General features: G+C 52.4%; 6 protein-coding genes across 6 annotated transcripts; 1 reads left to right on the top strand and 5 right to left on the bottom strand.

Moving 5' to 3' along the window:
* Window positions 1–1,164: 1,164 nt before the first annotated feature.
* On the bottom strand, window positions 1,165–3,348 carry LTS14_007066 (uncharacterized protein; the record flags this gene model as incomplete). The annotated part of the gene is made up of 1 exon (XM_064839758.1): window positions 1,165–3,348. One exon carries the CDS (start codon window positions 3,346–3,348, stop codon window positions 1,165–1,167), a length of 2,184 nt encoding a protein of 727 aa, XP_064692517.1.
* Window positions 3,349–4,689: 1,341 nt separating this feature from the next.
* PRP43_2 (DEAH-box ATP-dependent RNA helicase prp43) lies at window positions 4,690–7,730 on the bottom strand (the record flags this gene model as incomplete). Its single annotated transcript, XM_064839759.1, has 3 exons — window positions 4,690–6,452; window positions 6,508–6,622; window positions 6,678–7,730. 3 exons carry the CDS (start codon window positions 7,728–7,730, stop codon window positions 4,690–4,692), a joined length of 2,931 nt encoding a protein of 976 aa, XP_064692518.1.
* A 290-nt stretch (window positions 7,731–8,020) lies between these two features.
* LTS14_007068 (uncharacterized protein) lies at window positions 8,021–8,699 on the bottom strand (the record flags this gene model as incomplete). The annotated part of the gene is made up of 2 exons (XM_064839760.1): window positions 8,021–8,496; window positions 8,555–8,699. The coding sequence occupies 2 exons, from the start codon at window positions 8,697–8,699 to the stop codon at window positions 8,021–8,023; spliced, it is 621 nt and encodes a 206-aa protein (XP_064692519.1).
* Window positions 8,700–10,340: 1,641 nt separating this feature from the next.
* Window positions 10,341–11,457, bottom strand: LTS14_007069 (uncharacterized protein; the record flags this gene model as incomplete). The annotated part of the gene is made up of 2 exons (XM_064839761.1): window positions 10,341–11,041; window positions 11,277–11,457. 2 exons carry the CDS (start codon window positions 11,455–11,457, stop codon window positions 10,341–10,343), a joined length of 882 nt encoding a protein of 293 aa, XP_064692520.1.
* A 70-nt stretch (window positions 11,458–11,527) lies between these two features.
* Window positions 11,528–12,486, top strand: LTS14_007070 (uncharacterized protein; the record flags this gene model as incomplete). Its single annotated transcript, XM_064839762.1, has 2 exons — window positions 11,528–11,839; window positions 11,902–12,486. The coding sequence occupies 2 exons, from the start codon at window positions 11,528–11,530 to the stop codon at window positions 12,484–12,486; spliced, it is 897 nt and encodes a 298-aa protein (XP_064692521.1).
* Window positions 12,487–13,076: 590 nt separating this feature from the next.
* LTS14_007071 (uncharacterized protein) lies at window positions 13,077–14,357 on the bottom strand (the record flags this gene model as incomplete). The annotated part of the gene is made up of 1 exon (XM_064839763.1): window positions 13,077–14,357. The coding sequence occupies one exon, from the start codon at window positions 14,355–14,357 to the stop codon at window positions 13,077–13,079; it is 1,281 nt and encodes a 426-aa protein (XP_064692522.1).
* Between the last annotated feature and the right edge of the window lie 405 nt (window positions 14,358–14,762).

A 14,762-nucleotide genomic window follows, 5' to 3' on the forward strand; every position in this document is an offset into this window, starting at 1 on the left:
GAGTGTAGCGAACGGTCGCGACAATGGACACAGAAAAGGGGCGGCCGCGCCCAGGGTCTCGCTGTGTCGTCCTCACAGAGACAGGTTGTCTTCTGCTTGGTAGTGAGCAAGGCGATAGTATGGTGCGAGACCGACAGGAAAGAACCAAGCCGACCACAAAGTCAAGCCCACGATTGCCAGGAGCATGCTGCCAGTGACCCAGGGAGCGCAAGAAGGACGTTTCAAGAGAATCCAAGTCATGAAGTGGCCTTCAAAGGTGGTAAGACGAATGGCGACGCGGAGAAAGTGTGGCTGGATGTTGCCGGGGCAGGCAAGTCGGACGCGATGTACAAGAAGGGTATGCATCTGTCTCATCGATCAGTATATCATGCCCACCCGTCATCCTATTGTTATATGATACTCTTAAATCGAGTACACAGGATGGATGTCTGTCGAAACTGTCCAGCTGCTCATACAAAATCGTGGACATATCTCTTCTAGACTGTAGCATCACTCAAGGCCGTCAACATACATCACGACATGACTTGATCATTTGATCACTTCTTTCCTTGCCCAAGGTTTTCAGCTCCTTTCCCAAGACTGTTACCTCCATCTTCAATGCCATCAGTCATACCTTTCAAACCATCACCTCCAGCCTTCGTTCCCCTACATGCATGTCAGTCATGAATGATGAAGAGACGTACTATGATCTGAGGGTGCAGTTATGATTCGCAAAAGAGTCTTTGCATGCTATCTGACTAAATTACTCAAGCTATCTGACTAAAATACTAAAGCTATCGAACCATCGTGCCAGAGATCTCAACTGCTGTACTTCGTGCTCACCCAACCAAATCACGAATCTAGCTACGGGACTGGAGATTTTACTCTCGCAGTGGGTAAAAGCAAAGGGACTGGAGATTTTACTCTCGCAGTGGGTAAAGCAAGGGGACTGGAGATTTTACTCTCGCAGTGGGTAAAGCAAAGGGGACTGAAGATTTTACTCTCGCAGTGGGTGTTATTTAGGGGACTGGAGATTTTACTCTCGCAGTGTGTGTGAATGTGGTGTGGGGTGATTGCAAAGTCAGCAGCTGAGGATCTCCGCACTTGGTCACCAGTGTCTCCTCCTCCGCGTAACTGGGCATCACTTCCTTCTTAAATATCTGGTCGTAATAGAAGCAAGTATGCTCAAGACTGGGTTTCGGGATGCTTGTCGCGGACGTGATCTCCCAAGGTGTATTTCGAGTTATAACCTTTTCCGCACTTCGGTTGCGTGCACGGGAAGGGCTTATCCGAAAGAGGTACGTCCGGTTTACTCTCTTGCGGGGTGTGCTCGTCAACCCAGTGCCTGATGAATTTCTTGCTCCCGGCAGCCGCAGCAACGCCATTCACAATCCTGGCAACAAAACTCTTGAGAATCTCGAGGCTGCAATGCTTCAGGATCTCGTGCGCGTTGCTGGCATTTACAGTCGCGTTTGGTGCGGTGCAGGTATAGAGGTGATGCGAGCAGCGATAGCAGATGGCTTTGATATCCTTCAGGCTATCGTACGAGAAGGCGGTTGTGCTTTTCGGGTACGCCGGAGCATTGCAGCCACTGGACTTGTCGAGCTTCGTCTCGCAAAGGGGGCAATTCTGGCCATACTCTCCACCTTCGAGATCCGCCTTGCCTGGTCTGCCCTTAAGGTGCCAAGCTTTGACGGCGTCCTCACCGCCAAGAGCAAGCAGATTCTGAATCATACCTTGTTTGCCGATAGTCTTGTTTCCGCGAAAGGCATACATCCAGGAATAGCAGTGAACGCATATAATCGGATGCTTCACCCACTCCGCCTTGCCGAACAGTTGATTGCGATTTGTCAACATATGAGGTCGTCCGTCGTTTCCACGGGCCTTCCGCGTTTTGGCGCTTTCCATGATGAGGCCAATATCGCAGTAGGGACAGCGACCGTTGCTTGGCTGTGCATCAAGGAGGAGCTTGTTGATGCGCTCCTTTGTTGTCTGGCCGGAACCATTACGGTTGCCAAGTCCTTGTACCAGAGGGGATACCTTATTGAGCCCTGGTATCGGCGAGGTAAGGAATGCTGGTCTGACCGCATAGTGGTGCTCCATGATACCCGCCGAGTTCATGACCCGATCATCATCGGTCGTGATGTCTCCTGTCTCGATACTCTGGAAAACATCACCGAAGATCCCTTCGAAGAACCGGACAGACCTCTTGAGTGAGTACTCGGCTGCCATGTCATTCGTCTTGTTGCCGATATAGACTGGACGCACGAGCACCCTGCCGCCTACCTTCCGAAGCGTCCTAACTGCCTGCTGACAGAAATAGCTCTGGCGGAAGGTGGACGAGAAATATCCGTCGAGAGCAAGTCGAATTGCCTTTAGATACGCAAAAAGACGACACCCGCCTCCAGAGATTGCAATGGAGCTGCCGATATACTGGCCGGTTATCGCTTCGCTATCGACAAGGAACGCTCGATACACGAAATATTGCTCAAGGTCTGTATCCGTGAAGCCCGCCAGTCGTTCGATGTCGCTAATGGTGAGCTCACTAGCGGCCGAGATATTCTTGGCGTTCTTCTTCATACCCTCTACGATCTCGCGGCTGGTATGTTCGACATCTAATGTCTTGAGATGGGCCGCTACTGATGGCGCGAAGGGGTAGCTGCGCTTGTCGTCGGCGTTAAGGACTATGGCCTGGTCCTTACGCTTTTCGAGCACCGTCCGGAGTCCCTGGCGGAACTGCCTGGCGAAGTCCGCACTCTGAAGGGACTTGCTAACCTTGGTCTCGTCCAATGGACCAAGGTCGAGCAAGAGCTTGTTCTCGCCAGCAGCGTCGACCAGGCCAGCATAGTCCTCACGCCGAAGGCCCTGCTGGCTGCCGCTGTTCTTCTGCCTCCTAGATTTGGGCATAGCCTTCAAATCTCCCCAGCCTTCTCTCGCCATCCACGCTTGATGTTTGTCGTAAGACTTCTGTGTTGTCTTCGACACATCCTCATCCTCGCCCTCAACCCTACCGTCATCCTCAACTCTATTCCCAAGCCCACCCTTAACCTCATCCCCATCCTCATCCTCATCCTCATCCTCAAGATCACAATCGCTCATAGCGATCGAGGCGGCATCGTCGTCAGACTCCACGTCACCAGGATCCTCTCCGCCAAACTCCTCCTCTTCAGACGCCTCCGCCTTCGCCTTCTTCGAGCGGCGTCGGCTCTTAGCAGGCCCAACAGCCTCCTCCTCGTCCTCACTGGCGACTTGCGAGTCGAAATGCTGTCGCTTCTTGGCTGTCGCTGGCGTCGGGTATGCTGGGCCAGCTATAGCTGCATCTGCAGCTGCAGCCACCTTCGACTTTCTTGCTGGTCGGTTGGCTGCCATGGTGGATTTTCAAGGGCTTCGATATATGAGATTTGTATGATTGAGCTGGACGTTTGATATTCAAGGTGATGGTTATGGTATGGTATGGTTATGGTCACTGTCTACGACTACGACTGCCTCAGACCGCATCTTTCCCAACCTCACCGCAGGTTGATTTAAGGTTCCGCATGGCCAGAACTCACTGAAACGACATACGGGCGAAGGACGGAAGGTGCTCCCATACTCTGCCACGCCGACGTATGCGTCGTCGATATGCCTCTGGAGCTTTGGATGTCACTATTCTTCCCATCTAGTCTACTCAAGTAATTGTTCGAGAGTATCAGCACATTCCCACCGTTCCTGCCTCTTGAGGCCTGAGACGGGGAAAGAGCAGGTAGTGGTAGGACGACCTTACATACTGAAAAGGAGGGATGACGATAAAGGGAGAACCCCCTTTGTGTATTGTGATGGTCGCAGTCGAGACGCTCTGCTGTGTATCTTCGATAGTAACATGTCTCCTTATTGTGCACGTCAGTCAGTATAATCGAAAGTAGGTAGGCGAGATAGTGTTCAGACGACGTTTCATCGCGAATCGTACCTTCCTCCGGAATTCTGCCCCACATTCAGAACCTAACAGACTACGTACGACAATCCCTCACCTTTGCATTGTTCAGTGTGTAGATGCGTATCCGCCTGGCGAGCCAGTATTGCACGCTGTCTCGAGTGAGCCCATGGGCATTCCTGACTCCAGCTGTCCGCGTACGAGCACGACATACAATTAACTGTGAGGTTGGAGAAGTCAGGCCAGGGCTGGGAGGCGCTAACCCACCATGGTCCTAACGCACGTCCGGGTGAGATGCGCACATTAGTACGCATATAATGGAGGAGTGGGGGGGGCTGATAGGCCGAATCATGTCGTCTATTGCGCCTCCGCTCTCGAATCAGTTCGGTCTATTGTGATGCGGATGTCGTTGGAAGTGCTACACTCGAGGTGGCGGAGTGGAAATACTCGAGAGGATTCGGCAGCAAACAGTATGTCTTCTATATCTTCTATATGTTCTATATCTATACTATGTATCAAGCCACCTCGCCATAAGCCAATCGCCACCTCAGCACCGAGCAGCAGAACCAACGACAAATCATGAAGGACTGCAAATTTTACTCTGCAGCGCGTCATGAAAGGACTGCAGATTTTACTCTGCAGCGAGTTGTGAAAGGACTGCAGATTTTACTCTGCAGTGGGTTGCGAAAGTACTACAGATTTGACTCTGCAGTGGGTTTGTGATGAGGGGACTACAGATTTTACTCTGCAGTGAGTTGTGGAATGGGGACTACAGATTTTACTCTGTAGTGAGTTGTGATTTACTTGGAGGTGCTGGGTGCTGACGATGGCTTCGGCATACCTCCACGGACAACAGCCTCGGATTGTCCAGTCATCTTCGCAATCGCCTTGATCAGCCCATCCTTGACGTGGCCGTGATGCTTGAGCTCTGCCTCACGCCAGTACTCCGGCATAGTGGCGATGAGATGCTCCGCTGGGATTGGAGAGACGCAAGAGATCTGAGAGCCGGTGAACTCGTGGTACATCACCCATTCAGGAGCAGGGCTGATGTCGACGTCCAGAGCAAATTCGGCCTCTGCGCCACAGGAGACCGTTGTGTATCGCTTCAGATCGAAAGGATCACGCTTAGCGATACGCGTGAAGCTACCAGTGGAGAGACCTTTCATGATGTAGGCATAGTACTCCGGGTGCGATGGATCCGGATTGACCAGCTTCCACTCGTGCTCTGGAAGGGCGGTGAGCATCGCCACTAGTTGCATCCGGGTCGTATGTGCAGACCTTGGTACACTCCCCGCGAGCAGATTCTCCAGCAAGAACGCTTCAGTGGTGCCTGTAGCCTCGGCCGTTCTCCACGCCATGTAGATATTGAGGAGCATGATGTGGTCGCCGCTTCTGCATGAGAAGTGGCGCTTGACGCGCTGGAGCTTGGCCTTCTCCTCCTTGGTCTTGGGCCTCACGAAGCATTGACCAGGAATGCCCTCTGTCGCCTCGAGCATCGACACGATGGTGATGATCTCGTCCGAGCAGCCGATCCTCGCGCTATCGAGCAGCATAGCAGCAGGATACACGTCGATGGGCAAGCGCCCGATCTGCTCCCCACGCGTCGTGAGCTCGCCTTTCACATTGATCGCGCCGAATTGCTGGAGGATACCGAGCGCTTTTGCGATCGTCTCGGATGCTGGGCGTTCGATGTAAGGGAACGTAAGAGGATCTCGACCCAGCTTCTTGATCGAAACACACTCGCTCAGCATGTCGCTCGAGAGTATAGCAGGCACAGCGTGTTCAATCAGCTGCGTCTCGAAAGCCTCTTGCGTACACATGCGGTATACGATGCCCGGTCGCGTGCGACCAACCCTGCCAGCCCGCTGTTTCGCGGTAGCCTTGCTGCAGTCCTTTGCTCGCAGCCACTGAGACTCGTTCCGAGGATTCCACTCTTTGCTCTTCATCATCAGCGAGTCGACGACGTATACCATGCCCGTAAGAGTGACGGACGTCTCGGCGATGTTGGTCGAAATGACGACCTTGCGACCAGGCTTGCCATTGCGGGACGCAGGAGCAACGGCTTCCACAGCAAGGTCTTGCTCTTCAGATGACTGAGTACCATAGAGCGGGTAGCAGTCGAGCTCGCCAACATCGTCTACGGCATATTCCCTTAGGCCGTTCGCGACAGACGTGATGATGCTGTCGATCAAGCCGACGCCGGGCACGAAGACCAAGATATTGCCGGTATCCTCGGTCAAGTGGATTTGGAGAATCAAGGAGGCGATCTTGACATCCATCCTGCTCTCCTCGACTGGCTTTTTGAGGTAGCGTATATCTACCTCGTGCGCCTTTCCAGGAACAGGCATGACCACGGAGCCGGCGAAGTAGTTCTTGAAGCGCTCCGTGTCGATCGTGGCAGACATTATGATGATCTTAAGATCATCCTTGCGGCTCTGCGCGAGCTCTTTCAGCAGACCGAGCAGGAGATCAGTATCTGTCGTATGTTGATGCGCTTCATCAACAATAATGACCCCATACTGGCAAAGAGTGGGATCACGTGTCGCAGCCGCAAGGAGAGTACCTGTATCGAGTAAGTATGGAATAGCAAATATCATGACGATCGATCAACAACGAACCATCCGTGACGACCTCAAGCCGAGTTTCTGGCTTCACCCTGTTGATGCCCCTGTACTTCACGCCAACAAAATCGCCAAGCTCGACGTCCAGCTCCTCTGCAATGCGCTTGGAGGTCTGAAAGAACGATCATTAGCATAGTCTACAAAGCATTAGATTACAGTTTACTTACACCGTCCGCTGCCAGCCGACGAGGTTGAGTCACCACGACTTTCCGCTCACTCTTCCTCAGTGGCTCGGAGAGCACGATTGCTTTCGGCAATTGTGTGGTCTTGCCAGAACCAGTATCGGCTACGACGATCGTAACCACGTTCTCAGAAATTGCTTTGAGCAGCGCGTCGATGTGCTGCGAGACAGGGAGGGCTTGTGCCAGCTTGAGCTGGGTATAGTAATTTGCGCTATACGGCTTATTCGTGCGAGGGTTGATGGTGGACTCTTGCGAAGACATGGTCACTAGTAGTCGATGATGTGGTGCGGTGATATTGAAGTAGAATAGTATTGATTTCAGTACGCGTTGTGTTGTGTAATCTATCGAGTGACCTCGCACAGGAATACCAGCGGACCTGACCCCGCCGAAAGCGAGCGAGCCAATCACGTCGCAGCACCACCTTGAATCCTCCGACCTACTACAGACGAAGGCGCCCGTGCCGTTGTAGCCTCCAGTCATCACGAACGATAAAATTTTGTCGGGCTCCTTGACTTCCATGGCGTAAGCCGGGACAGTGACGTCCAGGGGCTGGTTACCACAGTTCTGTGGGAAGAGATACCGGCTAGGATCGATGGAACTAGTTGTGTTGGGAATGATGGTGGTGTCCGCGTCTTCGTAGTAGATAGGCGCGATAGCCTCAATGCTCACACCAGTATTGAGAGAGCAACCAGTCTGTCCCTGTGGTCCCAGGCCGGACGGACCCTCGCTTACACGCATGAGCACTGCTTCCTTGGGGTTGTTCTTCCCAGTCACAATAATGTCCGTACGTTGACCGACGCCCATTATGACTAGATCTGTCCTGTATGGCTCGACCGGGACGAAATCATTGGCGATCACAGTCATCTCGTAGCCATCGATGCTGAAGAAGAGGAGTGCCCCGGCGGCGTGGTTGATAAGCCGAAGGCGATGCTTCTTGCCGCTCTGAAATTTGAACGAGGCCAAACCAGCATTAGGTGTGCAAGTTTGGCCGACAGTGGCATTACCACATGGGTAGTTGTTCTTGCCGTTGATGAGCATATTTGAACTGAGAGGCGGGCAATGTGGAATGCAGGTCTCCGTGGCATAGAAGATATCCTATCGCACAGGTCGTCAGCCAGTGCTTTACATAATTTCTCTCGTCAAAAGGAGACAAACTATTATTAAATTTGTGTAGTAGTCATGGAACCAATCGGACAGCAGAACTGGGCCAACATCGATGTCGTAGTCGTTGTCACTAGATGGGCCGTGAACGACCATGGCGCCGCTCAAGCCGTTGACGTATCTGTGGCCAAAATCAGATTTTGTAGGATGAACGACATGTGATTCACCTACTGTGCACTGTAGTGTCCATGCCACCAAGATGTGCCGTAAAGCTCAGCACGGAATCTGTAAGTGAAAGTCTTGCCAGGCGCGATCGGGCACTGGGACACTCCCGGGGTGCCGTCCATGTAAGGGGTGCCGGTCTGGAGGAAGCCATGCCAGTGGATTGCTGTTCCTTCTATCTCTAGGCCATTCGTGACAGCTACTTCGATCCAGTCTCCCCAATTGGCTTCGATGACAGGACCTGGGAAAGCTCCATTTGCTACAAGCATAGGTAACTGCACGCCATCGGGAGCCAGGGTTGTGTTCGTGACCGTCCACTGATAGTGCCTTGTCACACCAGTGTTGGGAATAGCGCTTGGATCATACGGATTACAGTTGCTGGCATTGCGATCGCCCCAGGGAAATGGTGAGCCATTGGGATGAGGTCCGTCGATGAAAGGAGATAGTCTGGGAGCATTCAATGATCCCAGGTCGCTTTGTCCTATACAAATTGCATCAGGTTGTGTTGCGGGAAGAACACGGCGACTGCGAACACTCACCATTAGTCTGCTGTTGCGACAGCTTCGGCCTGTTGAACTGCTGGCCATGTCCTTGACCCGATGGAGGTCCTCCCCATGCCTCGACAACGGTAATGCAGGTCAATGGTAGAACAAACGCCAAAATCTTACTCAAGAGCGGCGCCATGATGTCAAGTGTAGCGTGAACAATCGCGTGATCAGTCGACAGATCAGCCCGCTTAGCAAGAAGAGAAGATGGAGCTCGCAGACGCCAGAAGGACATTTGGCATCGTATATACCTTACCATCGTGTCTACCTCACCTTGCAGCTTAGCATTTACCCTGCCTCAGCTCTCCACGGCACGATCACACAAGGTCCTGTCATACCCGCACCCCACATGACAATCTGGGGACGCACTAGGTTGCCATGTTCCAATTTTCAGCCGTCCAGATCTCTCCAGTTAGGCCTCGATGTCATGACAAAGGCCGAATCAAGCCATGATGAGCCCGTAGATTTATTGAGATTGCCAGGAACGTATGCTGGGCTCCGGAGCTAATGCGAAGTATGGAGGAGTACATTCAGGTACATACCGACGGAGGAAGCTCTGCCGCTTTAGCAACAAGGGCAGGCTTCGTGGTGAGTGGTCTGAAAACATGAACTTTAACGATGCAGGATCTTGGGGGCGTTATTAGCGACGTTGACCAGTGACGACATCAAGTGCTGAGCAGAGGTACGGCGGCTGGTGTACCTGCAGCACAAGGATCCCAACAATTGTATGCAACACAACATGGCATCTGCCTGAGCGCGAGTGATAGGCTCGTTACAGCAAGCAGTAAAGTCGGAGCCAATCGTTCGCGCGTTTCAATGTGGTCGCCATGTGTTCCTGTTGGTATGGGCCTTTCCAGCACCTCATAGTGATATGGACTTCGATGAGATCGATCACGTTGGCGGCGGACCATGCGAGCCGTGGAGTGAGGATACAGGTGTAATGATTATGCAGGTTGCAGGATAGCGCATGGTCGCTCTGCATGTACTGATGCTTGATTGGCTGTTCTTCCGCTAAGCTCCGGACTTCGACAGGATCCATCCCAGCACGTTGTTACTGTACACATGCTCCAATGATGATATCTACCTCTGTATACAACCACGACTGCCACGAATGTCTCGGCCGACCCGTGTTGTGAAATCCTCGGAGCATTTGTGACTCGCAAACACATGGCGTCCCCTCTCGTTGGTGACACAGCGGACGATAGGAGGTTTTCATACTTGCATGCTGCAGGTGGGACTTTCAGAAGCAAGACGGCAACGACAGCTGAGAAATGCCCCATACCCCGTCTGCCACGCTGCATTTTGTGGAGCAGCGGCTCAGCGACGATGTGAGGCGGGAAGCTTGGAGCATGCAGCCCATGCGAGGTCGACCACGACCCACGTGTTGCCCGGTAGATTATGACGGTTGTCTTTGTTCTGCTACGGTCTGAAGCTCAATCACTAACATATTGCACTCCTAATGCTCGCATCAATGACCCACCCAATATGATCATTTCGAGGACGATGCCTTGCCACCCCATGACAGGACTACGGCGCAAAGCAGTATTGACACACCACGAGCGGTCCATGGAATTAGTTCGGCGAATCTTTACAGCAGGCCATCAGCGAGAGTGAATGCCGGACGGAGTACAATTGATGACGGAGATTCGAGAGGGGCGTCGCCGTAAACGGCGGGTTGCAAGCAGTGAAGCTCGTGATCGGTCATCGACCGGTATTCAGTTTGGGGACTTAGTATACGATAGATCAAGGCCAACACAGACAAGACTCTTCAGATGGGGCCTCACTTCCGCTTCTTGCCGTCGTTCTCGCCTCTGCGCTGCTCATCCAGACTCCTCAATGCCGCGCCATTCCTCTGAATGAACAGTGCGTTGTTGGAGATACGACCATACGCCTCCCACAGAATCCAAAGCGGGAGCCAGACCCAGAGGGTGTTGAAAAAGAACAAGTACACCCAAAGGTACATGAAGTTCGTGGTATCGAGATTCGGGTTTCCTGTCAGAAACTCGGGCACGAATGTCATAAACCCGCCGTACAGTTCTCCAGTTGCTAACACCGTCGCCCAGAACCACATGTCCGGTCGCTGCTTGATCAAGCAGTAACAGATGAACGCTGCCAGCGGTCCACCAATCAGGACAGTCAAAAGCTCCAATGATATCACGGTAAGGTCGCTTCCCCCCCATCGCCTATCCGCCTTGGCATACTCTCTCCACAGGGCGCTGAACGGACCTGTCCCCCAATCTGCTCCATACATTCTGTCCGTGTGTCCCAGGAAGTAGACATTTGGTGGTAAGTACGGCGAGACGAAAGCTTCGTTCGACTGCCAAAGGCCAGAAGACTTTGTCGTGTAGCTGTAGAAGCAGTTGTAAAGGAAGCTTGCCTCTAGAATTAAATGAATGAGGCTATCAAAGGCATGCCATATGAACAACACTCGGATCTTCGTCGAGGCGTTCTTTGGCAGGAGTGCAAGTGAGGCCCCATAAGCTGCTGCAAGTATTGCTATAGTAGCGAGAAGGGAGAATATAGTCGTGGCGCTGATGAATTCCGGCAGCTGTGAGGACATACTGGCTGCGGAGGGAGTGTTCGGATTGGCATCGACGTGGAGGCCGCCCTGGTATCTTATGTTCTTATATGTCTAGCTGGCGTCAAAGAGGCGTTTGAGCGTGATGATTGAGCGAGAACGAGAACGACTGGTCAGCTTTGCCTTATGTAAGCATACATGCGCTAGCCTGAAATGGCATTGCGAAATCGGCGTGTGAGGTCGACTTCAGTTCTCCTCGTTCTTCGCTTTCAAACGCCGTGACAATTGCCGTCACCTTCGGGTCATCTTTAGCCCAGAGCTCTGCCATTGCTCGTCTTGTGAGGTAGCTCCAGGTAAGAATTGCGTAGGTCGAAAACATTTCTGTTGCCACGTTATCGTCTCGTGCAACCTTCACGACACTCTAACTGAAAATTCAAAAAGCCAATATCATGGTCAAGCCAAGCAATAACAGGGCGAAAGCCATTGTGGACGCTGCAGCTGCAGGCGGATGGGCTGTCCCAGCAATGTGTCTCTACAACCTGGAAGGTATCCTGGCTAGTGTACGAGCGGCCGAAGCGAAGGACTCTCCAGTCATCTTGCAGCTCTTCCCATGGGCGGTGGAATATGCGGATGGTCTGCTCGTCCACGCTGCGGCCGAAGCAGCTCGGAATGCAAAGGTACCAGTCGCCGTGCATATGGACCACTGCCAAAGCCCAGATATGGTCAAGCGAGCAGCCGATCTTGGAGGCTTCGACGGCATTGTGAGTGCTAGGATCCTCATATCGTGGAGAATAGGGAACACCATCAGCTGACACATCCCCAGATGGTCGACATGTCTCACTACGAGAAGGAGGAGAATCTGCAATTGACGAAGGAGCTCACAGAGTACTGCCATGCACGTGGTATCATCACCGAAGCTGAACCAGGCCGGATCAATGGTGGCGAAGATGGTGTCAAGGACACTGCTGAGCTCGAAGGCATTCTCACTACACCAGAGCAAGCAGATGAGTTCATCGCTACTGGGATTGACTGGCTCGCGCCCGCATTTGGCAACGTCCACGGCAAGTATGGTCCCAAAGGTCCTCAGCTCCAATACGATCGACTACAGAGCATTCGAGATTCGACGAAAGGTCGTGTCGAGCTCGTCCTACACGGAGCAGGCGCCGAGTGGTTTGGCAGCGACAACGGCAAGCTATTACAGCAGAATATCTCTCACGGTATTTCGAAATGCAACATCAATGATGTGATCAACGACCCGTACAAGCATTACTTGGCCGAGCATGCAGCGAAGGATGGACTGACATCGATCATTGAAGGAGCGACGGCGGTGATGCAGAAGGAGACCGAGAAGTGTATGGACTGGATGCAAAGCAGTGGCAAGGCAAGCAGTGTCAAGTTTAGTAAGTAGACGAGCCGAGAGGCCGAGGAAAGTACTTTCATGTCGCACAGTAATGATAACATAACTGTGTACTCACGAAGGTGTGGTAAGGGTCAGGGTGCTGCATCCCCTCAAGCCCTGCTAAACTCGAACAAATGATCAAGGGATGCTTAGCACGCAACTACCTATCAAGTCATCGGTAGCGGGTAGTCGCGCCAGTGTTCTTGGGTATCAGCCTCTCTACACTTCTCACACTACCAGCGACACCGTTAGCATCAACTCCCCATCTCCCACTTCTCACCATGTTGACCCATCGCCACAGTACCCTGCGAAGCTGCACATCGTGCATTTCGATGAAGTGGTTGAAACCAGGTTGGTAGATTTGCGTACGCCACGTGATGAAACACCTTTCAGACTTCCTTCCACCTCGTAGTGGCACAGTGAAAATGGAGCCCTTTGGTGAGGTATTCTCGGCAACATGTATTTCTATTACCAAAGTGGTACGCAATCGGGAGTAGCAAGGAAGATTTGTCCGACGGAGATTTTGATGATCGAATTCACATTAAGACTACGATAGGCCGTATACATGTACTAAATTTTAGAACGCCTTCGCTATGACCTCAAACAATGACTCTCGGGTCCTCCAACTGCCTCCTTGCCGTACCGAAGCCATCATCGCCACCCTCCTGATTCTCGCCCAACCATGGCTTCTTCGCCTCGCCAAGCACGCCCTCAGTGCCGTAGTAAACAAAGTGGCCGGCGATGATTAATACAAATGCGATGGGGTATAGATAATGTACGTGTAGATGGAAGATCTTGAGTCCAACAATCACGCCCCAGAAATTGCCAGTCAACAGACCAATGTTGAAGAATGCTGCAGAGGCCATGCGGAACACGATTGGTGCCAGAGAGTAGAACAGGGTCAGGAGCAGAGTATAGCCGACCAAGTAGCCAGCAACTGCACCGTTCCAGGTAGCAGCACGGAAAGACTGCTTGTCAAAGCACGCCGCCTGAACGGAATTTATCAGCATGCCCCAGAAGCCCAGTTGTCCAATAACTTCGTACATCGGACGCTTGCTGACCAGAAACTCCTCAGCGACATTGGTCAGACCGTAGCAGGTTGCGCCAAGCAGCGCGAACAGATCACCCTTGACCGCGTTCAACGCTGGTCCACCATTCGATCCAGTAATATGATCAGAAGCCACCAACAGACCCAAGCCACCGCACGCAACTAAAATACCAGCATATTGAGCCAAGTGATATCGTACCTTCAAGAAGATTAGAGAAATCGCCACAACAACGGCAATGGCCCAGAAGTTGATCAATTGCGCAGAAAGGATAGTGGTATATCGGTAAGCCAGTACCGTAAAGTAATTGCCTTCCACATCGAAGAAAGCAAGGATGAAGTATTTCCAGCCATCCTTGAGAACCATGCGAAACCAGCCCTTAAAGCCGTACTTGTATATCGTGATGATGCCGTAAATGAGCGCGAGTAGTATGTAGTTGAAGAGAGATTGGAAAGCCGGGATAGAGGTACCAACGCCCGCAAGCAGTGTGCTGAGAGTATTGGTGCCAGTCTGAGTGATAGCCAGAACTTGCGACAAGGCCAGCACGATCCAGAATTGAGGCCGCTTCAAGAAAGCGAATCTGCCACCTTTTCTTTGCTCGAGTTCAGCAACGGTCGTCTCGATCGGTGGCTGTTGGTTCGGATTCGGACCAGGCATCATTTCGACATCGCCATGGCTTGCAGCGCCGGCAGAGTTGCTGCTGCTTGAGCCTTCCGGCGAGTACGAGCTTCCTTTCGGTCGGACAGAGACTCGCTCGACGGGCGCAGCAGACCCGATCTCGACGTCGTTGGCCAGCGATGCTCGACGCTCATCGATATTCATTGACTTCGACATTATGTTAGGTGATCGATACTGGTTTGGCTGACGAAGTGGTTGGAGCTTTCTAAAGACAAGACGAGCGCAAAGACTCCGGAAGTCGCTCGTCGATGAAACTGCTGGATGGCAATGAAGGTGCCTTTCTGAACAGGATAAATCAACAGAAACCCATGCCACCTTTTTATCTTTTTTCTTTTGTTCTAGTGCTTCGCTGTAGCGGTAGTGGGGCTCAAGCCAATCGTTGGAGGGCACGCCGTCAGAACTCTTAAAGGTGGATCCTTGCGTCTAGACACCATGGATTTGTAGACGGCGGTGGAAGTGCATTACCGTCGTCTGCTCGGTCGCCTCCGACGACCATGATTTGTGACTGCGACAGCATCAAGAACGAGAACCGGAGAGTGAAATCGGCAGGCGTTGGTTCGA

This window comes from Recurvomyces mirabilis (genome assembly GCF_035927965.1).
Source record: "Recurvomyces mirabilis strain CCFEE 5264 chromosome Unknown scaffold_19, whole genome shotgun sequence".
In the NCBI taxonomy this organism is placed as follows: domain Eukaryota; kingdom Fungi; phylum Ascomycota; class Dothideomycetes; order Mycosphaerellales; family Teratosphaeriaceae; genus Recurvomyces; species Recurvomyces mirabilis.